General features: G+C 47.3%; 1 protein-coding gene across 1 annotated transcript in view; it reads right to left on the reverse strand.

The window, feature by feature from the left end:
• alpk3a (alpha-kinase 3a) overlaps positions 1–24,087 on the reverse strand; it is a 42,731-nt gene extending 18,644 nt beyond the window's left edge. The window contains exons 1-5 of the mRNA XM_007910120.2: positions 23,798–24,087; positions 22,575–22,898; positions 14,615–14,736; positions 5,036–5,153; positions 775–2,401 (exon numbers count right to left, since the gene is read on the reverse strand). Coding sequence (XP_007908311.1) covers positions 775–2,401; positions 5,036–5,153; positions 14,615–14,736; positions 22,575–22,714 — 2,007 coding nt within the window. The 5' untranslated portion in view covers positions 22,715–22,898; positions 23,798–24,087. The remainder of the gene's footprint in view (positions 1–774; positions 2,402–5,035; positions 5,154–14,614; positions 14,737–22,574; positions 22,899–23,797) is intronic.
• Between the last annotated feature and the right edge of the window lie 294 nt (positions 24,088–24,381).

Below are 24,381 nucleotides of genomic sequence, written 5' to 3' on the forward strand. Positions count from 1 at the left end.
GGGTTGAGGGCTATGGGGAGAGGGGGGGGAGTGGGGTTGATCAGGGCTATGGGGAGAGGAGGGGAGTGGGGTTGATCAGGGCTATGGGGAGAGAGGGGGAGTGGGGTTGATCAGGGCTATGAGGAGAGAGTGGGGGAGTGGGTTGATCAGGGCTATGGGGAAAGAGCGGGGGAGCGGGGTTGATTTGGAAGCTCTTTTCAAAGAGCTGGCCAGACACGATGGGCCAAATGGCCTCCTTCTGTGTAATTCTGATTGTTTGCCAGAACGCTGGGAGAGAGAAATCTCCCTTTTCTATTCCAAAAGCACTGCGGGATCTTTAACGTCCACCTACTGAACCTCTCATCCAGCAATATATTTTGCAGATGACCAAGTGATTGTCTGGCAGATATGATATTTTTATCAGAATATAAATGAGATGTAAGGACTGCCTTGCGAAGGCAGAGAGGGCCTAACGGAGAGGGCTTAACTGTATTTGTAACCACCCGCTATTTTCCAGGAACATTGCAGTTGCTGTTTTGTGTGTGTGTCTCGGTGTCTGTGTGCTCTCCCTGCTCCGGGGCTGAGAGCTGAGCTCTGCCTGTGGCTCTGGAGGTGACCCTGGTACAGCCAGCGAGAGCCCTGGCCAGAACACATGTCACCACATTCAACTTCTGTCAACCGCCTGCCTGCTAAAGTCCCTTATAAATAGCCTGTGTAAGTGCCGATTGCATTACCCGCTGGCCCAAGTGAGACCAAATCTTATATAAGGTCAGACACCGCGAAGGAACCACTTACCTCAGCGAGCGCCTCGCAGACCAGCTGTGGGGAGAACGTGGGCCTCAGGCCGCCCTCTCCCGGCTCTGCCCTGGGCTGCCCGGCCTCTGCTCCGTCCTTGGGCCATGCAAGCGAGGAGGTGAAGTGGACCCCCTGGTCAGGTCCTTTGTCAGGCCCTCGTGCGGAGCTCACACCAGAGTCCTGCAGGTCTCTCCCCTCGCTGGGACCGACCTTGTCTCCCACCGAGGGCTGTGGCCTCCTACTAACAACACGCAGGTCACATGTCTCTCCGGTTTCCGTCTCCATGATGACCGAGGGCATCGTCATGTCTGTATCAGTCCCCGACGTTTCCATGGTCTGAAGCTCCTCAGACGCCTGTTTGGAGGCACAAGCCCTCGCTGGGGCCTTCAGGTCAGGAGGTGGGGAGAAGCTCTCGCTCAATCTCTTCCCTCTGTTGCCCGCACGGTCTGGGAGCCAGGAGCCGGCCTCGTCACTGCCTCCCTGAGGCTTCTCCTCCTGCTGGGAAGCCTGGATCGTGTCTAAGTACATGTCCCTCATGGAGAAGTACATGACCTGGGCAGGATCTTGCTCTCTGGGAGCCTCTGGGCACTGGCTGGCGCTCCAGTCTCCATTGCTTGGAGCCCGAGTCACCTCAGCGTGTGGGCCTTTGGAAGTCTGCCCTTTCAATCGATCCTTCTCACATCCCACACTCACACCTTCCGGGCTGGGAGGTGGTGAAGAGACGTCTTTCAGCCCCAGAAGCACTGAAGACAGAGGGGCATCAACATCCATCCCATCCTCAGCTTTCGATGGTTTGACATCGTCCCCTGATTTGCTTCTCTTCAAAGTATCTGAGAAGTACTGGGACAGGCTTCCCGACTCCTTGCTCCCGTTGATGCTATTCTCATTGCAGAAGCCTTGAGGCTTGTCCTCGGTGATCACAGCCGGCAGCTCGCTCTCTTCCGCCTTGTCTTCCAAGAGTTTCCTTTTCTTCTTCTTGGCTGCAAACTCCTTGCTCGTGGGTTTGGCCGTCACCATCTCCACCGTCTTGTAAATGTAGTCCATGAACGAAATCCCATTCTCCACCGGGTTTTCCTGCAAATTCTTCACCGAAGCTTCCCTGGCATCTTCCTTGGCGTTGAGCCTGACCCCTTGGGGGCCTCTTACGTAGCCATTGTGGACCTCGGAGAAGGGAATGGGCGGTTTGTCCGACACTCCGGCCCTGGGCGTAGTGGCCGGTCGATGGTGTAGCCTGGTCTCGGGGTCTGGGAGTAACCCTTTGAGCTTCTCCTCTGTGTTGCCCACCGAGCTGGCTGACACCGAGCTGGCTGACACCGAGCTGGCTGACACCGAGCTGGCTGACGCCGTGCGGGCCTGACCGTACGACTTGCGTTTGCGCTGAGCCTTCTCCGGATTCACCGTCCGCAGGAGATCCACGCGTTCGTCGCTGGGAGCTCGTTGCATGTTCTCCTTGCCCCGCTCCAGCTCCCGCCGCTTGGCCTCCGCCTTCTGCTTGAGTTTGCCAAACCAGCGCTGGTGGATCTTGTACTCGCTCATGGTGCCCACCTCCAGGATGCCGGAGCACGACACAATCCCTTTGCTGTTCCGGGCCGACGCCTGGTAAATGGCAGCGTCCTCCTCCGTACACCTGCCGGCAAAACACACATCAGTCAGTCAGTCTGACCCTCTTCTCGACTCAGCACCACAGCCAATACAATCCCTCACGATGGTATGAGTTATAATAATAACCCTGCAAACCATAGTCCTAATAGGGTGGTCCTAGCTGGACAAGCAGTGAGTAAGCTGGCCACATAATGCTCTCAATGGCAAGCTATGTAGTTTTGGCTGGTTAGCAGTTACCAACGCATACTATGGGGTCTCCAATCCTTGGCTCTTGCCAACCTGTGCCTAATACTTTCCGGAATTAGGTAAGCAGAGAGAGAGAGAGAGAGAGTGCATTCCATTTCAACAATCTATCTCTAGGATTGCCATGTGTCGGTGGGAGGCCTGGAATTCTCAGCTTGGTTTGGAGACTCTTAAGCAACGGTGGTGGGTTTCTGCACGAGTCTGACACCCGGCTGGGCAAAATAATAATAGATAATAATAATCCTTGCATTTGATATAGCGCCTTATCATATAATGATATGATGCTTCACAGAATACTCTGTAAAGTGTAGTGAAACGAGGCAGCCAATTGCACACAGCAGTGTCCCACAAACAGTCATGGAGTGAGTGATCAAATTATATTTTTGCCCACAAAATACACAATCATTTTAGTTTACAATATATCCTGTGAAGCACTTTGAGACGCCTCAACGATGTGATAAGGCGCTATATCAACAACAAGATTACATTTGTATAGCACCTTTCACGTCGGGAGGGCGTCGCAAGGCGCTGGACAGTGACAGCATTTCAGATGCAAGAATTATTATTATTTTATTTTATTTGTGGTCAGCCGAGCGTCTGACACACACGTAAACACACCACCGTGCTTAAGAGTATCCAAACCAAACTGAGAGTTCCATGTGTATATGCACCTACACGAGGAAATTCTTGTGTCTGGAATGGAACGCGCACTCCCTCCCTGGAGAGATGAAACCTGCTTACCTAATGATATTGTATTGGGCACAGGTTGGCGAGAGTCAAGACTTGCGGAACACCAGAGTGCGCGCTGGGGTAACTGCTGGAGTCTGAACATGCCAACCCCGCATAGCTTGCTATTGAGAGCACTATCTGGCAAACTTTCCCGCTGCTTGTCCAACTAGGACCACCATTAGGGCTTTGGCTGCAGGATTAACAGGAGCTGAGTAGGAGGATTCCATGCCCCTGATGACTGCACAGTAATAGACATACAGATAGGAGGGTGTGCCCTCAGCGGTTAGTGAGGGACAGGTTGGCATAAACAAAGACCTTCAGTTACAGATGACAGATTGAGCACAGGTTCATTATTCCAGGCAACGACTACAAAAACTAGCCTTAATATACAGCCCTCCTACCTCCCCACCCTTTGCCCTCCATCCCTCTGCAATCCGAACCCTCAGCTTGGGTGCAAACCCCTCATTGTCCAGCACCTTTGGACATCCTCCCGATGTGAAAGGGGCTATATAAATGCCATTTTGTTGTTGTTTGCTGATGTCTCAGAGTCGCTGAGCAATGATAGCAAGCATAGAATGTAAACGTATGTTAATTGGCAAAATATTGGAATAATAAACAAAGGGAGAGGTTAGGAAAATATTTCTTTACACAGAGGAACCACATAATAGTCCTTGCATTTATATAGCATCTTATCACTTCATCGAGGCATCTCAAAGCGCTTCACAGGATATACTGTAACAACAACAACAAAATGACATTTATAGAGCATCTTTCACGTCGGGAGGATGTCCCAAGGCACTGTCAGGGGTCAGGACCCGAGCATGGAGGGGGAGGGCTAGGGTAGAAGTGAGGGAAGGCAGAGAGGTGGGAAGGCGACTGAAGGCACGATCGAAAAGGAGGGCCTTGAGACCGGCCTTCAAGGAGGCAAGGGAGGAAGCGATGAGAAGGGACTGTGGGATGGAGTTCCAGAGTGTGTGGGCAGACAGGCTGAAAGGGCGGGTAGGGCGGGTTGGGCGGGAGACATGGAGCAGGCTGAATGGAGGGAGTCAGCAGGTCAGAGAGGTAGGAGGGGGCAAGAGCGTCGATGGCCTTGAAAGTGAGAACGAGGATCTTGAATTCAATTCACTGATAGATGGGGAGTCAGTGGAGGCGAGGGTGGGAGTGATGGGGTCATGGAGCCAGGTGCATGTAGTAACTGTGTATTTGTGGGTGAAACGCAGCAATCAGTTGCGCAAAACAATGTCCCACACATAGCCATAGAGTGAGTGACCAATTTTATTTGGGGTATTGTTGGCCAGGACTCCCTTCTCTTTTTGAATAGTGCCATGAGATCTTTAAGATCCATCTGAACAGATGGGACCTCAGTTTAACATCTCATCTAAAGGGCAATGCTCTGAAAATGCAACACTCCCCCAGCACTGCATTGGAATGTCAGCTTAGACGATGTGTCCTGACATTGGGCTTGAACCCACAACCTTTTGATTCAGAGGGGAGAGCCCTATCATTGAGCCACATTGAAACACAGAAATTTACAGCAAAGAAGAAGGCCATTTGGTCCATCATGTCTGTGTGGCTCCCTCAGAGAATCCTTTCAGTCATTTCTGCCCCTTTCCCCCCCAACCACCCCCATTCCCCCGTAACATCTCAAAACTCGGCACAGCCATGTCAGCTGCCCTTCTGTACTCACTTGAAGACATGAAGAGAATGCTTCTTTCCATTGCGGAATATTTGATATTTGGGAAGTCCACAATATCGGTCCATCTCCATGTCATCCTTGTACCATGTGACCTCTGGCTCTGGGTAACCTACAGCAGAACAGACTCTGGGGTTAGACACTGTCACCCATACCCGGTTGTGAACTAGGTGTTAATTGATTGGCGGATCGCTTTCCGGGGAGTAATAATCCCTCCGTAAAAAAATTAGTATAATAGTAATAATAATAATCCTTGCATTTGATATAGCGCTTTTCACGTCTTCGAGACGTCCCAAAGCACTTCACAGAATATACTGTAAAGTGAATTGATTGTATTTGTCGGTGAACGCGGCAGCCAATTGGGCACAGTAGTGTCTCACAAACAGTCGTGGATTGAAAATGACCAATTTATTATTGTTTTGTTTTTTGAGGGATTATTATTAGGCTCTGTGTGGAGTAAGGAAACTTGCCCAAGGTTTCACCCTGACGGGAATCAAACCCAGGTCTCTCGCTTGCAAAGCGAGTGCTCTAACCACTGAGCTACAGGACCGTGTTATGAGTGTAAGTGTCTGTGTGCGAGTTTGTATGCGTGTGCCTGCGTGTGTATGTGAAGGTGTTTCATTAACCAACAATGATAATATTAATTTGGTCACTCAATACATGACTGCTTGTGGGACACCACCGTGCGCAATTGACTGCCGCGTTTCGCCCACAAAATACACAGTTTACAATATATTCTGTGAGGCGCTTTGAGATGTCTAACAACGTGATAAGGCGCGATATGAAATGCAAGGATTATTATTTTTTATTATCATTAAAATGGCTGAAAATCAAACCAGCATACCAAACAGTTGCAACCTAGCAACCATTCTCATTGTGGTGAGGGTATGGCGGGTTCTTCGTAATAGAAAAATACTGTGGCAGAAATAAATGAAGCCAAATAAATCCTATTGTGTTTCATCAACAGAGCTCGAACTGGGCCTGGAACGGTGGTGGAGGCAGAATCTGCAGAATCTGCTTAGGTGAAGTGGATTTGATAGGAACCTGAATGAGACTTGGGCGAAGATACAACTTAGGTGATTATACAATTTATAACGATACAACAACAACTTGCAGTTATATAGCGCCCTCCACACAGGGAGGCATCTCAGAGCGCTTAACCATGACAGGGTCTGACTCCGAGCCGGGGGAACGGGGTGGTGGGGGGAGGCAGCAGGTGACTGTAAGCACGGTCGAAGGTGGGGCTTGGAAGACGGAAGAGAGGGGGCAAGGCAGAGTGTTCAGAGTTTCAGGGTGTAGTGGCTGAAAGAGCAACCTCTGATGGTGGGGCGGAGGGTGTGAGGGACGAGCAGGAGCCGAGGCCAGTCGAGCGGAGGCACCGGGTGGTGGATTGAGGAGTGAGGAGGTTGTAGAGGGAGGGAGGTGTCAGGGAGTGAATGGATTTCAACACGAGTGTGAGGATCTTGAAGTCGATCTGTTTGGTGATGGGGAGCCAGTGGAGCCTGGGCCAGAACTGGTGAGATGTGGGTAGGGAGTTTGGTTCGGGTCAGTATGTGGGCGGCAGCGTCTGAATGAGCTGATCTTGTGAATAGTAGAGCTGGGGAGACCGGCGAGGAGTGAGTTGGAGGGAGGTGATAAACGTATGCACAAGGGGTTTCGGCTGCATTAGGTACGGTCGGAGGTGGGCAATGTGGCGGAAGTGGAGGAAGGCGGTCCTGGTCAGGGACCGGATGTGGGGGAGGAAGGACAGCTGGGGGAGTCGAACCGGACGCCTAGATTGTGCACTGGTTCGGTGAGCCTGAGGGAGAACCCAGGGAGGTTGCGGAGTTCAGATCCGCAGAAGTGAAAACGGTGACGGGAGCCAAGGAGTATGGCTTCCATCTTGTCCATATTCAGCTGCAGAAAGTTTACACTCGTCCAGGCCCCGATATCTGCCAGAAAGCTGATAGAACATCAGGGACCTGAAGTCAATGCTGCAGGAGGAATAGTAGATTTGTGTGTCATCCGCATACATGTGAATGTTTACCCGGTGTCTGTGGATGACATTGCTGAGAAGGAGCATATAGATAAGGAAAAGAAGAGGCCAAGGATGGAGCCCTGGGGTACCCCACAGGTGACTGGCGGGGGCGGGAGGAGAAACTATTACCAAGATGAAAGGGAGGAGGTTGGTTAAGGTAGGACTTAAACCATATGAGTACAGTCCCACTAAGGTGGATGAGGGAGGAGAGGCAGTGGAGGAGGATGGCGTGGTTGACTGTGTCGAACGTGACAAGAGAGATCCAGGAGGACGAGGAGGCAGAGGGAGCCCTGGTCACAAATAGAGAGAACATTGTTTGTGATTTTGACAAGCGCTGTCTCTGTGCAGCTGAGGCGAAAACCAGACTGGAGGGACTCGAGGAGGGAGTGGAGGGAGAGTTGCGACTGAAGTTGACCTGCAACAATGCATTCCAGGACTTTGGCAAGGAAGGGCAGGTTGGAGATGGGACAGTAGTGTGCGAGATTAGAGGAATCGAGGGTGGGGGTTTTGAGGAGGGGGGTGATGATAGGGGTTTCAGAGGGAGTGGAACAGAGCCTGAGGAGAGAGAGACTAGTTGACGGTACCAGCCAGCAGGGAGAGAAGAGGGGGAGTTGAGTGACCAACAGCTGGGTGCAGAGGGGGTCGAGGGAGCAGTTAGTGAACTTCATCCAGGTGATTGTGGTTGAGAGGGAGGAGGGAGAAATGGGGTCAAAGGAGTATAAGGAGTGGGGAGTGCTAATAGCTGTGGCAGAGGGAGAAGGTGGTGTGGATGGTCTGGGTGGGGGGGACATGGGGAGGATGCAGCCAAGTAGATGTTTGCAATCTTTAAGACAAAGAAGTCTAGGACCTCTTCGCACCTGGCATTTGATGTGAGGATTGAGGGGGCTTGAGGGGGTGCACGGAGGAGGTGATGGACAGTGGAAAACAGCGTCTTGGGTTGTTGTTTGCACCAGGATGACTTTGGAGTAAAAGTCAGTTGTGGCCTGTGAAAGGGAGAGGTGGAGGGTGAGGAGGAGCTCGAGCCACAGCTGGGCTGAATCATGAGACACTATTTCTGCCATCTGCTCGAGTGTCCGGGTTTGTGTTTTGAGTGAGCGGACATGACTGTTGTACCAGGGGGAGCGGGTGGGTTTGGAAACAACCCTGGATTTCAGCGGAGCCAGGGAAGATAAGACTTTAGTGAGATTTTTGCATAAAATCATAATCCTCGTGTTCCATATCGCACCTGGAACAATAAATAGTTTTAAGTGTAGTGACCGTACACTTGTTGATAACTGCGGCAGCCAATATACGTGCAGCAATGTTCCACAAAAAGCCATGAAGTGAATGAATCAGAGAATCCTAGACATTTACGGAACAGCAGAGGCCATTTGGCCCATCTAGCCTGTCCCGCTCTCAGAGCAAGCTGTTCATTCAATCACACTGCCCTGTCCTATCCCCACACCACTCCAAGCCTCTGACCATCAAATTCCCTCTTCAAACCCACACTGACCTCTGCCTCTCCCACCTTGGTAGGGGTTCCCAGCCCTGAGTGAAAACATTCTCCTGAACTCTCTTTATCTTATAATTATGACTCGAGTCACTGACTCTTCAGCCAGTGGAGATACCACTGGGGGATTGTTGGCCAGGACACCGGGAGAGAGAAACTCCCTTCTCTTTTCCAATAGCGCCGCAGGATCTTTAACATTCCCCTGAACAGGCAGAAGGGATACGGGTTTAACGTCTGATTTAAAGGATGGCACCTCCACCAATGCAGAGCTGAGTTGAAATGTCATCTTAGACTGTGAGCAGTGAGAAGCCGTCCAGCGTGAAGGGCGCTATATAAATACAAGTTGGTGTTGTTGAGCTTAAAGTTTTGTTGTGGGGACTTGAACCCCCAACCTTCTAACCCCAAGGCAAGAGAGTTACCAACTAAGCCAGGTTGACAGTGGCAGTCAGTCCCTGCGCTGTACGTACACAGGACTTAACAAGGACACAACCACAACGATCAGATCCTTTCATCTCAGGTGAAACAATGTGGTGTTTTCCTGTGGCTAATCTCCTGTGCTGTTAGGGGAGGCTTGTGGTAGGCTGTGTAACCAGAGTCCATGACAGGTGCTTTACGTGCGTTCCAGGAGGCTGTGAGTTCTGGGAATATTCTGGGAATTCTCTTATCTTCCCATGGCCTGTGTCTGCTTCCTCCCGGCCGGTCTAAGTCACACGCTGAGGTCTATAAATAAGGCCTTGTGGCTTTGTCATGTTGATATTTTCCATTGTGTAACATTGTAAACAAGTTAGAGTTGGTCACACAGCAGCTCAGCTTTCAAACTCCAGCCATCACGCGGCAGCCAATTCTCTGTCCTATTAGCAGAATGAGTCAGAACCTTTCTGAACAGAGGTCACGGTTGGGTGTCTAAACGCGTCCGAGGTCCCGTGTATATTGTAGTCATAAAATAATAATCCTTGCGTTTGATACGGCCCTTACTGCATCATCAAAACGTCTCAGGCTTTCACTGTGACTGTGTGTTTGTGGGTAATAATAATAATAATCATCATCCTTGCATTTGATATAATAATAATCCTTCTATTTGACACAGCACCTTATCACGTCATTGAGACATCTCAAAGCGCTTCACAGAATATATTGTAAAGCATAATGACTATTTTTGGGGGAAAGGCAGAAGCCAATTGTGCACAGTAGTGTCCCACAAACAGTCGTGGATTGAAGTGACCAAATTTTATTTTAATGGGTGTAGGTACGGTGGGGAAAGGCGAACAGTTCACTGATGTGTGCTGCAGTCAACCTCATCCACATCCCAGTCTAACCTGCTGAGTCTCTGTACAATAGACAACATTCAGATGACAACAACTTGCATTTAGATAGCGCCCCTCAATCAGGATAGCATCCCAGAGCACTTACACTACACAATGGAAATGTACACGATGGAAAAATAACTATCCTCCACCATCACAAAGCCACAAGGCTTTATTTGGACCTCAGAATGTGACTTAGAGAAGCCGGGAGAAAACACCCACAAGCCACGGGAAGATAAGAGAATTCCCAGAATACTCCCAGAACTGGGAAGGACAAACTTACAAGGCTATGGGGAGAGAGTGGGGGAGTGGGGTTGATTTGGAACCGCTTTTCAAAGAGCCGGCACAGACACGATGGGCTGAATGGCCTCCTTCTGTGCTGTATAATTCTATGAACTCACAGCCTCTAGGGGTTAGGCTGCTTGAACACACTTAAAGTCCCAGACTGCCATTGACACCTGCCACTTACACAGCAGAAGCCCAACCTCCCAGCGAAGGACTGAAAGAGGAACAGCACCAACAACAACAGCTTGCATTTATATAGAGCCCTTCAGGCCAGACGGCATCTTGGAGCGCTTGACAATGGCGGAGCCTGATGCCGAGCCAGGGAGAGGTGGAGGTGACCGTAGGCACGGTCGAAGAGGAAAGTCTTCGAAGGCAACCTGAAAATGAGGAGAGAGGAGGCAAGGCGAAGGGATTGAGGGAGAGAGTTCCACAGCTTCAGGGCGCAGTGGCTGAAAGCAAGGCCTCCAATGGTGGGGCAGAGGGTCTGGGGGACAAGGAGGAGACTGGAGCCAGTTGAGCGGAGGCAGCAAGTAGTGGTGTAGGGAGCGAGCAGGGAGCGAGAGATAGCAAAGGACTGAAAGAGGAACAAGCTCCTTTAGAGTGGGATCATCCCCAATTTAGAAAATGGTTTACCACGGCCTGAACTTTGAAGTCGCTTTTCTGTCAATTTCTTTTAAGAATTGATGAGAAACCGAGCTTTGAAGTTAAGGCTGAAATAGTCAGGTTGTCACTTTCTGCACACTGTGAAATGCGACGTAAACCGAGTAAATCCAGACCTGAAATTCCACCCGGTCTTAGCCTGGGAGACTGTCTTTGACTGGAAATTGAAGCTGGGGAAAGTTCTTAATATTAGTCTCCATTTGGAAGATTTTTCTGGAGTTATTAGGAAAGAAACCAGCTGTCAAATTACAGCTACCAAATCTTCCACCATTCTGCGCCACCTCACATTTTAAGCCATAATAATAATAATCCTTACATTTGATACAGTGACTTATCATTCTGTCAAAACATCTAAAAGCGCTTCACATGACATTCAAACTTCACCAGCCTGAATGCTCCCTTCGCTCAGTGGGCACTGACCTGCTCCATGACCCCTTCCTGCCTGCTCCACTATTGGCGTTCGGGCCTTCAGCCTTTCTGCCCCCATCCCGGAGCCCCTCCGCCTCACTCTCCCTTGCCTTCTTCAAGGCCCGTCTCAAGGCCTCCTTTTTCAACCATATCTTCGGGCACCGTCCTACCCCCATCCACTCCGCCCTCCACCCCTCTTGATCCCAACCCGCAGCTCAGATGTAAACACCTCATTGTCCAGCACTTTGGGATGTCCTCCCGACATGAAAGCCGCTGCATAAAAGCAATTTGTTGTTCCATTAAAATAGTACCCTCCATGCCGGGTGGGGTCCCAGAGCCCTTAAGAGGATATACTGTGAAGTGCAGTGACTGTGTATTTATAGGTGAATGAGGTACCTAATTCCCAAATAGCAATATCCCACAAACAGCCATGGAATGAGTGACAATTTTATTTGGGGGATTTTTGGCCCCTTCTTTTTTCGAATAGCACCGCGGGATTTTTACCATCCACCTGAACAGGCAGACAGGACAATGGTTTGACATCTCATCTGTAGGACGGCATCTCCGATAATGCATCACTGTATTGGAGGGTCAATACAGACTATGTGAGTTCATGTTCCAACACGAGACTTGAACCCACAACCCTCTGACTAAGAAGAGAGAGTGTTACCAACGGAGCCAGGCTGACTCACCTTATTACAAAGCTGTTATGGTCTTGTTATGGCCTTGTAATAACAGGCAAACCCATCCCACAGTCTCCACAGTATGACAGGCTTGATATGCAGTTCAAACCCAGATACCAGCACTAAAACCCCCCTGTACCCTCTTGTTACCTTCGGGACTGTACCCCTCGTGAAGGGCACTATAGCAATGCAAGTTGTTGTTGTTATTACCTCTTATTGTTCCAGCAAATGTCCTTGGATCCCAGGAGCTTGTTACTAATAATAATAATCCTCATATTTGATATAGCGCCTTATATCTTTGAGATGTATCAAAGCACTTCACAGAATATACTGTAATGTAAATTGACTGTATATTTTGTGGGCGAAACGAGGCAGCCAATTCCACACAGCAGTGTCCCACAAAAAGTTGTGGATTGAGTGATCAAATTATCTTTTTTTTCTTTTCTCCCTGAAAAGCGATCCGCCAATTGATTAACAACTGAGTTCCTACTTACTACCAGGTAAGCGTCTGTGTGGAGTAAAGAAACTTGCCCAATGTTTCATCCTGCCCGGGAATCGAACAAGAGGCCTCTTGCTTGCCAGACAAGTGCTGTAACCACTAAACTATAGCATTCCACAAATTATTACCTGCACCTTGCAATAAAGAGTTAGAAATTGTGCAATTCTGTTTCATCGCCAATTAGACTCAGCTGACGTGCACTGGAATGTCTGGAATTCCGGAATTCATGAACCTGAGCTAATTGATTTATGAAGCCCAGAAATCACACAGGAAAATTTCTGGTAAGTGTTACATAACGTCTGTTCAGTGTCACCCTTCAGGGATGTGCGGTCACAATGGGCAAATCCCACTGATATTTGCCTTGTAATAACACATATCCAGACCACAATCCCCACTGTCTGCTGGGCTCGGTATTACAGGCAGTTTTACAGTCGCATTCAACTACAAATACACAGTCAATGAACTTCACAGTATATACGCTGCTGTGTGCAATTGGCTGCCGCGTTTCGCCCACAAAACATACACTTCATAGTGTATCCTGTAAAGCGCTTTATAGAGCGCCTTTCACGTCGGGAGGACGTCCCAAAGCGACCCCGGCTGGAATTCAAGGCTCTACACTGCTCTCTCTCTGTCCGTTTTCTGGGCTCTCACCCTCTCTCTGTCTCTCTCTCTCTCAGCCTTCCACACACTTACATTCCACTGGTGCCGCCGCACCCTGGCTCCACTTTGGAGACGAGAATAAAAGCTCAGTTATCTTCATGGAAGTTAAAATAGTAAATAATCCTCAGCAGGAAGTTTATAACGATAATAATCCTTGCATTTGATACAACGCCTTATGTCTTTGAGTCACTTCAAAGCGCTTCACAGAATATTTTGTAAAGTGAATTGACTGTATTTTGTGGGCAAATCAGAACAGCCAATTGCACACAGCAGCGTCCCACAAACAGTCGTGGGTTGAGTGACCAAATCACTATCGTTATTATTTTTTTGTCCGAGTTTCTTCTGGGAAGAAATCCTTCAAAGGATTTGCTGCAAAGCATCGTGACTGTATATTTTGCAGACCCACATGGCAGCCAATTTCAACACAGCGACTTCCCACAAACTGTCATGAGGTGAATGACCGATTGTCTCTCTCCACCATCCCAGTGATGAGCAGTTACCGGATGTAACTCAAGCTTCGGATAAGCGAAGCGTTCCGATCCTGCAGCTTTTGGGGTCAAATCCACAGACTTTAGGTTTGGGTCTCGTGGACTTAAAACAGCAGATTCTTTCCGATCCGGGGTGAATTTGGAAACCGGTTACTTTTAAGCGGCTGCCCGGACTGGCTTCCAAATGAAGCCTGAACGTCTTTGCAATTTAAAATTTTAAGGCAAAGTGGTCTGAAAGACTGAGACTAGGTGGAATTTCAGCCTGGGAGTCTCGCTCAGTGGCTAATATTTTCTAAAGATACATTGCAGCCCCATTTAACGCATTCCTTTGTAGCACTGGTTCAGTTATTGCAGTGTGCACCATACTGAGAAGCTCTTTCCGATTAGTGCTCTCTCACTAAGATGGCCAACGGCCAGGTCAGCAGGTCACCTCCAGCGTCACTTCCTGTGAGCCGCTCTTGCACAAAGCAGGAAATTATGTCAATAGCGATCTGATGACCTGGAAGTCAGGCCTTTTTTTTTATAAACATAAAACGAGCCAAATGTGCAATCGACAGTGAAAGTGGCTTTCTTGGCCTTGTTGCCATGTGACGGATCACCAACGACGACCACTTTCTAAGGAAGTCACAGGAATTAGTCTCCTGCAGCTCAGTGGTTAGAGCACTCGCCTCGCAAGTGAGAGGACCTGGGTTTGATGCCTGGGCAGGGCTAAACATCGGGCAAGTTTCCTTACTCCACACGCTTCTGTTTACCTAGCAGTAAGTAGGAACCCTGTTGTTAGTCAATTGATGCATCGTTTTTCGGGAATAATAATCCCTTCAGAAAAATATATTAAAAAAATAATTTGGTCACTAAATCTATGACTGTTTGTGGAACAGTGCTGTGTGCAATTGCAGCCGCGTTCTGCCCACAAAATATACAGTCCATTCACTTTACAGTATATTCTGTGAAATGCTTTGAGATGTCTCGAAGACGTGATAAGGCGCTATAACAAATGCAAGGATAACTATTATTAGATAGAAGTCTTGCACCATCCTGCTTTGAGCTCACATTACTCGTATTGAGGTGTCAATAACTTACCTGTGACAATGCAGTGAAACTTGACGTCGTTGTCCTCAGATACCGCACGGGATTTCAACGTTGTTTCAAAACAAGGCTGAGTCTCTTCAGTGAGATGAGCCATGATGGTGCAGAAGGTTTGCCTGAAAGGAAACATGAGAATTAATAACAAATAATCCTATTTCTGATACAGTACTTCACTTAGAAACCAAGTGTCTCAGGAGAAAAAAAGGGAGTTTAATCATCCTTGTCTGAGTTGGAACCCTTTGAAGGTAACTTTAATATCCTTGAATTCTCAGTCTAGACTCTTGGTCCAGTGCAGTGCTATTTGGAGCGCCACATTGTCAGAGGTGCCGTCTTTCAGACGAGATCAGATCAAACCATGACCTGCCTGTTCAGGGGGACATTAAAGATCCTGTCACACTATTTGGAAAGAGTCTCTCCCGGTGTCCAAGTCAACAGAAGAATGAATCATTCACTTCATGGCTGTTTGTGGGACGTTGCAGTGTGCAAATTGGCTGAAGCGTTCTGCGGAGGAAGAGCAGACCTGCCAGGCTTCTATACTCATAAAGACAAAATATCTATGTATCTGTCCGCCAATAACGCAACAACTGATTGGCATAGAGACATGATTTATAACTCATCAGAAGGGTCTGGTAAGTGGAGTGTCATGGGCATATTTTGTTTCAGCAATCTCCTATCATTTATTTAAAAAATGCTTTAATTGAGTCCTAAAATATGAGATAAGCATGGTATTCTGCAGCAAAGTAGCGACAAAGGAAATCTCACACTTTTCTAGAAAGATACATGTATACTAATAAAGGCCAAATGTCTGTTTGTGTGTTTGTCCGCCAATAATGTAATAACCGATTGACGTAGAGACATGATTTATATATCATTGGAAAGGTCTTGCATGGGGGAGTGTATGGGCATATTTTTCGGGGGAATCTCCTATCGTTATAAGAGCATAAGAAATGCTAGACAAAAAAAGACCAAGGTTATCTAGTTCGCCTTCCACCTTCCTGGCGGTCGCGTGCATGTCTGGACTACCTTTGTACTATATCAATAATGTATAATAATATAAAATATAATAATATCAAGTATAACACAACAACAACAACAAGATTACATTTGTATAGCGCCTTTCACGTCAGGAGGACATTCCAAGGCGCTGGACAGTGTACAGGATTTCAATAATAATACAATTATAAAAACTTTATAATAATATAAAGTAAACAAGCTCATCGCACATGTATGGCAGTTTTGCTTAAGGTGTAGACACAGTATTTATGGCATGTTAAATGGTTTATGAGTGGGTATCACTGAAGTCTACATTCCGTATTGGATCCTTTGATTGCAAGCGTTGCTGCAACAGTTACGACTAGTCTTTATTAATAATAATTCTTGTTTTTGATATCGGGCCTTATTACTTCATTGAGACGTCTCAAAGTACTTCACAGATTATACTGTAAGTGTAGTGACTGTGTATTTTGTGGCCGTATCACAGCAGCTAATTGCGCACAGCAGCGACTCACAAACATCATGGATTGAGTGACCAATTTTTTTTTAAGAGGGAATATTACCCGCAGAAAGCAATTCGCTAATCGACTAACAACCTGCTTCCAAATTACTGCCAGGTAAACAAAGGCGTGTGGAGTAAGAAAACTTGCCTAAGGTTTCACCCAGCCCGGGAATCAAACCCAGGTCCTCCCACATGTGAGGCGAATGCACTAACCACCACACTACGGGACTCTACTCAATCGCTCTGAAGCACATCCCTGGAAGTTCGTGGTGGATGTCAGTTAGGGAGCTGGACCCAGGAGATACAGCGCTGGGGCCTTTCAGAAGGATCAACTAGTGTTCAGAGGGAGAGAACAGTTAGTGGATACATTGGCAAAGCTCATGTGCTTTTAAAAGAGCAAAGTTGGGTTTCACTGTGTGGTTAGTTGAGGTGGCTGGCTCAGTGTGCTGAGTGGCTAGTGAGGTAGGTAGGATGGGATGCTCAGTAGTACTGCTGTAATGACTGCAAAAGGTGAAATGTCACTGTGTGTTGGTGGGGGGGTGGGGGGAGTTCTGTAAAGTTATCTCAGTCACTTACAGTGGGGTTGACGCAGCTCGCCACTGGCAGGAAAAATAATGATTTTCGTTAGCAGCCCATCCTGTGTCTAGGTTTTTTTTTGCCTAACGCACGCCAAAGCCCATCACCATGCTTAAAGAGTCTTCAAACCAGACTGAGAGCGCCACATCTGTTGGCACATGGAAATTTCCCTGTGTCTGTAATGGAACGTGCACTCTCTGACTGAGGGACACATCCTGCTTACCTAATTTCCATGTGTATTAAGCACAGGTTGACAAGAGCCAAGGCTTGGAGATCCCAGAGTGTGCAATGGAGTCTAACCAGCTAAAACCGCATAGCTTGCCATTGATATCGCTGTCTGGCAAGCTTTCCCGCTGCTTGTCCAGCCAGGACCACCCTACCCGTTAGGGCTGTAGGGTTAACGGGAGCCAATTGGGAGGATTCCCTGCCCCCAGCCTGGTGTTGTAAGTTAAAATGCAGTCAGGGCCATAAATGAGGCTGGTTCCTGGAATCCCAGTGAACAACAGCAACATCTCAATATGATCAAAGAGTTTCTCTGACAGCGATGTTTTCCACCAGCTGCCTCAGTCCATAAGATCCCAACATAAATGGCGATTACCTTACACGGAGACCTAGCAATCCTTACAGTGAACTGTCTGTTCTCATGCCTTGCCCTTGCACGTCCAGGGCATAACATTCAATCATTTGCTCATTGCGTAATGCTGGCTTGGTCATGTGATGGGTTGCAGAGAGAGAGAGAGAGAGGAGGGGAGAGAGAGAGTGATCTTTGCATCCACCTGAACCCCACAGGTTCAATCATTTACATGGTTCTGCTCTGCTTCTCTGTTACCGGATGCTGTGATTGAGGTGTATAAAATAATGACAGGAATTGACAGGTTAGAGAGTGGACGACTCTTCCTTCTGCTAGAGGGATCAAGCCTTAAACTCAGAGCGGGGGTGAGTTTAAGGCTCTGTCCCTTGTAATGACCAAATAAAATTGGTCACTCACTCATGACTATTTATAGGACATTGCTGTGCGCAAGCTGGCTGCCACATTTCGCCCATAAAATACACAGTCAAAACCACTTTCCAGTATATTCTGTGAAGTGCTTTGAGACGTCTCAACGACGTGATGAGGCGCTAAATCAATTGCAAGGATTATTATTATCCCTCTAGCAGAAGGAAGAGTCTTGTTGGACCTCCATCCTGGAGTCTCTTCGACTCGCTCCTTCACTCCCTGCCCTCTTTCAAGGCTTGTCTGAAAATATACCTCTTTGACCATACTTTCTTTTATCTTTCCCCTCCCCACTTCCACCCCTCAACTCCCACCCCCAGCTCAGGTATCCAGCCAGCACTGTGAAACACTTTGAGACTTCCTCCCAACGTAAAACGTGCCGTGTAAATGTAAATGGTATTGTATTGTGTATGGCTCATAAAGTATCTTAAAAGACAGAGAAATAGCATCCAGCAAAATGATCATTTAATCAACAATTATATCAATTCTGTCTTCCTAATTAATGCCCATAGCTTTATAACAAGTCATATAACTGCAAAATAAGGCCTCCATCAGTCTGAGGTTTACCCAGTGACACAATTACACTCCTTGGTTGTCATTTTATTATTATTAATAATAATAATCCTTGCATTTTATATAGCACCTCATCACATTGTCGATATGTCTCAAAGCGCATCACAGAATAAGCTGTAAAGCTTAGTGACTGTGAAATCCGTGGACAACACTTTTGACCGTTTCCAGATCGACAATGTGCCACCAATGCTTCCCAACGAGTGTTATAAATACAGCAGAATCCTTCCAGGAACATAGACAATCAGGAACAGGAGGAGGCCATTCAGCCCATCGAGTCTGTTTCCAGTTTATTAGATCTATGAATCTCTTTGCACCCCCACCCTATCATCACACCCCTTAATGTAGATATATATATATATATAAAACCCATACGTCTCTCTCTCTCTTTGAAACATCCCTATTTGTTTCTGTCTCTACAGCTCTCTGGACATCTTCACCACCCTCCAAGGTCTCGCTCTTCCCTACCTCTGTGACCTATTAAAACTTCATCAACCTGTCTGCTCCCTCTGCTCTGCAGGTACTGGCCTGCTCCAGGTCCTCCACCGCCTGCTCCACTATCTGCAGTCGGGCCTTCAGCCTTTCTGTGCCCACCCTCTGGAACTCCATCCTGGAGCCCCTCCATCCCGGACTCTCCTTTGCGTCTCAAGACCTTCCCTTTGGACTGTGCCTTCAGTCATCTCCACCCCTCAGCCCACAGCTCCGGTGTAAACCCTCATTGACCAGCATCTTGGGACGTCCTTTCGACGTGAAAGGCGCTGTGTATATACAATTTGTTGTTATTGTTGGACACCCTCGAGTCTGATGTATCCTTCCTAAGACTGGGCGCCCCAAAGTGATCTCATTGCTCCAAATGAGGTCTGATCAGTGCTCTATATAATTTTTTTTAGAGGGTATATTACCGCCTTACTTTTATACTCCAGGCCACTTCTAGTAAATGCCTTACTAAAGGTCTTATAATAATAAATAGTAAGAATCCTTGATTTGATATAGCGAGTTATCCACGTTTGCGAGATGCCTCAAAGCTCTTCACGCAATATATTGTAAAGTGCAGTGACTGTATATTTTGTGGGCGAAACGCAGCAGCCAATTGCGCACAGCAGCGTCCCACAAACAGTTGTGGATTGAAGTGATCAATTTTATTGTTGTTCAAAGGCCTTATTAGCTTTAAGACCTTCAAGTTTTGAACAATATGTTGTCAAACATTTATGTTTTTTACCCACTGACTGAACCTTCCAGCCTCAGCCAATAATCATTTTCTAAACATGGAGAAGTAGCAGTGAGTATCTGGGGTGTGTTTTGCAAAGTGTTTTTCCCCCAAATATGTTGTGTAAGATGCAGCGCCTTATTATAACATCACTAAAATGCCTTAAAGCAATAATGGAGCAGACCAGTACCTGCAGAGCGGATTTATTGTAACGTGTAGTGACTGCGTATTTTGTAGATAAACGCATCAGCTAATTTGCATTCACTGATGTCCGACAACCAGCCATGGAGTGAGTGACCGATTTATTTGGGGGATTGTTGGCCAGGCCTCCGGGAGAGAGAAACTCCCTTCTCTTTTCCAACAGTTCCGTGGGTTCTATTCTAATCAATGATGAACATTGGAGATAATGGGCGGGAGGCATTGTCAGGAGGCACTGTCAGGAGATCTGCTGTGCAGTTCAATGGCATGAGATGCGTTTCATTTTGTTCTGTCAGTCACTGAACGTTTTGCTATTCCCGTAAACAGCGTACTGTAACAGGACACAGTTGCTAACCTTCGCAACTTCACTAAACACACCCCAACATCTCACTGTTTCTATTTCATGCTTTATAAAATGATGATTAGGTCAAAGCATTCCCTAGAATCAGTCAGTAAAGTCAGTCCCTAAACTAATACAAAGCATACGGCTCGTTAGAAACATACACAAATAGAAACAGGAGGAGGCCATTCAGCCCCTCGAGCCTGTTCCGCCATTCTATAATTCATAGCTGATCTGTACCTCAACTCTAATTACCCGCCCTTGCCCCGTATCCTTGATACCCTGACCTAAAAAATATCTATCCTCCTCAGTCTGGACAATGTGACTGTATCCAGCCATAATCCACAGCCTTTTGGGGGAGAGAGTTCCAGATTTCCACTACCGTTTGGATGAAAAACTGCCCCTGACTTCATTCCTAAATGGCCCGGCTCTAATTCTAAGATGATGCCCCCCTTGTTCTGAATTCACCCATCAGAAGAAATAGTTTCTCTGTAGCTGCCCTCTCGAACCCTTTATTATTTTAAACACCTCAAACAGATCACACTGTACAACCCCCCCCCCCTCTCCCTTCAGTCTCTCCAGCCCGCAGACATTCCCAGCCATAGCTCCGGACACCTCTTCACAATGAGGGCCGGAGATTTACATCGGAAAAACTTTTCCCATTAATTTGAAAGTTTAGTTATTTTTGTCACATCTCAAAACCCAGAGCAAAGCTGTGCAGATAGCAACACTGGCACCTGTGTCTGTCTGTAACACCCTGGGCCAGGCTGCTTACAACACAAAGCTTGTGATACGCTGCTTACAACACACCTCTTGTGACACCATAACAACAACAACAAAAATTGCGTTGACACAGCGCCTTTCACCCCGGGAGGACGTCCTGAGGCGCTGGAGAGTTGAGGGCTTGCACCCGAGCTGGGGGGGTTGGAATCAAGTGGGTCGGAGTATATTTGAAGTGGTGGTGAAGAGTGGCCAAAGGCACGGTCAAAGAGGAAGGTTTTGAGACGGGATTTAAAGGAGGCAAAGGAGGGGGCGAAGTGGAGGGATTCGGGGTTGGAGTTCCACAGGGTGGGTGAAGGCCTGATCGCCAATGGTAGGGCGGGTAAGGCGGGGGACATGGAGAAGGTCAGTGCCCGCTGAGCAGAGAGAACGGACAGTTTGTTATGGTGTTAAACCATTGGAGGGCTTTAAAAGTGAGACACGTTGAGTGTGACATACAGTGTCACACTGTTCGGTGATACCCACTCTGATCCAGATTTACTCTAATAACATAGCATTTCAACGTGTTCAGAATTTGTTAAAATTATTAAGCACAGTCGTTAATTTGAAGTTTCTTTTAAGAGACAAAGAACACAGGCTTCAAAGATACAACTGAATTCAGCAAGCTGCCAGATTCCATAGTAAACCTGTACCCAGAAGAAATCTTACCCCAGGATTCTGTGTCACTGTTCATACAGTTAGACGCATGGCTTCCCTGGATCAGCACCTATCTGTTGAAGCTTTCAAATACATTTAAAAAGTATGAAATTCAGCCCCTCGACCCTGCATCACTCAAAAGAACCATAGAAACTTACAACACAGAAAAAGGTGTTGTTCCGTTTGGTCCTTGGAATCACATTGGCTGATCTCCAGGGCAGTCCTGGGATGGCGGGGGTGGTGGGGGAGTGTTGGATTGTCAGAGGTGCTGGCATTAAGATTCCAGGGTAGTATTTGAAAAGAGAAGGGAGTTTCTCTCTCCTGATGTCCTGGCCAACAATCCCCCAAATAAAAAGTGATCATCATTCTGTGGCTGTTGTGGGACATTGCTATGTGCAATTGGCTGTCAGATTCACCCACAAAATACACAGTCACTGCAGTTTGCAGTATATTCTGTGAAGCGCTTTGAGACAGCTTGTCGATGTGATAAGGCGCTATTTCAAATGCAAGGATTATTATTATCCAGCCTCTGCTGGCTCTTTTAAAAAGCGATCCTCTCAGTCCCAGTTACCTGCCGCCACACCTCCACAGCACCAGACGGTTTACCATCCCAGTACTAACTAACCCTAATTCTGCTTAGCTTCCGAGAGACACAGAGACACAGGAACTGCCCCGCTAGTATCTCCTGAAAAAAACAGATTTGCTGTCTTACCACATCCTGATCACAACTCATTTTTGGTTAACGATGGCCCTTTGGCCCATCTGATCTCATAATAATAATAATAATAATCCTTGCATTTGATATCGATCCTTTCTAAGTCATTGAGCCTTATTATGCTTCACCAAATATATTGTAAAGCGTAGTGACTGTGAATTTTGTGGATGAAATGCGGCAGCCAATTTGCACACAGCGACATCCCACAAACAGCCATGGAGCAAAAGATCCTTTTTTTTTAAGCTTGTTGGCCAGGAAATCGGGAAGGAGAAACTCGCTTCTCTTTTCGAATATTGCCATGGGATCTATCATGTCTCATTCTTCCAGATCTCCCACGCCCTCCCATCACGGCACTGGGAAGTCATGAGGCCAGCGTCCCAGCCCCGTCACCAGCCCATTGATCAGCCTATTGTACCCCCTCCCTCCCTCCCATACCCACTCACCTGTTCTCAGGGCGCACATTGAGAAAGTAGTTACGGCTGGTCTCACTCCGTGTGGGCCCTTGCTCTCCCCCATTGCTCTCGTTATCTGAAGAATAACGGCCGTTGGTTGAAGCAGACCGGATCAGACGCTGGAAACTCATTTTTCCGCTTTTCGTTTCTTTTCTCTTCTCTGCTCCCTGGATCGTGTCAGATCTCCAGTCAGGCCGTTGGGGTCAGTGGATCAATGCTGTTGGTGTGATCAAACCACGGCAGGCTCCTCCAACAATGCACTTGGGATAACACAGAGAGTAATCCAACCGCTGTAGACTAGACTCACAACTCCAGCTATTGAACGAGACCCAGTAACAATGGTCAATTGGATACTGTAAGACTCTATTCACAATTGTACTACAGAGTGACCAAAAAATTGTGATACCATTACAATGTCTAATAATAATAATCCTTGCATTTGATATCGTGCCTTATCACTTCTTGAGACGTCTCAATTCACAGAATACACTGACAAGTGAATTGACTGTGTATTTTGTGGGTGAGACACGGCAGCCAATTGCACACAGCAGCGTTCCACAAACAGTCTTAAAGTCTTAAAGAAATTATAATGTTTTTTAGATAAGCGGGTAGCTGAAAATAAGACTTTTTGGTCACCAAGTATTTCAAACATCAATCATTATGAACACCACAGACACACACACATCTCTCTAACAAAAAGCCAATTTTCCTTCAAGTTATTTCATACTCTCTGTCTCTGTCTCTTTCTCTCTCTCTCTCTCTCTCACACACAGACAAATACAATCGATTTTTTTTTGCAAATAACAAAATCAATACTATAGCAAAAATCATTCATTAGAAAACACACATCCTCTCTCTCTAAAAAAATCAATTTTCCTTCACGCTATTTCACATTCTCTCTCTCTCACACACACACGGACACAAATACAATCTTTTTTTGCAGGTTAAACCAAAAAAAATTGGGATCAAAAAGAAATGAAAGCGTTGGGGATAACTAGGGTATGGGAACTTCACTGAGTTGGAAGGAGATCGAGGTTTGAGTTAAAAATAGATTGTTGCAGTTTTAGTTCCCTCCTTGAAATCACTCGCTCTCCCCATAGAAAATCTCTTATCTCTGCATTCAGCAAAGGTCTATTTTACACAGAAATCAGCAGCTAATAAACCTGTCACCGAAATAATAGATGTAATACAATAGAAAGCGAATCTCTGCTCACCATTCTCCCTCTGAGCTTTGCCTCTGCCCCAGTGAATGGCTGCAGATGTCAATCAATCCCCTCTCTGGAGCTATTTATAAAGAAAGAGCTTCACTGTCTGCAAATAACACACCACAGACATCCAGAACTTTACAGCCACTTCCCAACTTATTGCACCAAGTTGGACTGTGAGATTTCTCTCTGTCTTGTTGTCCCGTGAAATGGACAAGCGCCTTGCGGAGTGTGGCAGCACCTGCTCCACAGGGCCTGTTGGCTTCACAGTGTGACTGTGTGTGTTGAGCTGTGTTGTGTGTGTGTGTCTCTCTCTGGAGCACATGAGTGGTCACCACATGCCAGGCAAGCCTGACCTAGCCTGTCATCTCCCAAACTAACCCAAGACCTCAGTCAATCACACTGTCCCACCGCCCCCACCCCCCCACATAGGATGCATTGCTCCACCCATCCATAAACCATCAACAACAACTTGCATTTACACAGCGCCCTTCACACGGGGTACCATTCCGGAGCGCTTCACACTGTCAGAGTCTGACCCTGAGCCAGGGGGAGAGGGAAGGGGGGCGTGACCGTAAACACGATCAAAAAGG

This window comes from Callorhinchus milii, unplaced genomic scaffold (genome assembly GCF_018977255.1).
Source record: "Callorhinchus milii isolate IMCB2004 unplaced genomic scaffold, IMCB_Cmil_1.0 Scaffold22, whole genome shotgun sequence".
NCBI lineage: Eukaryota > Metazoa > Chordata > Chondrichthyes > Chimaeriformes > Callorhinchidae > Callorhinchus > Callorhinchus milii.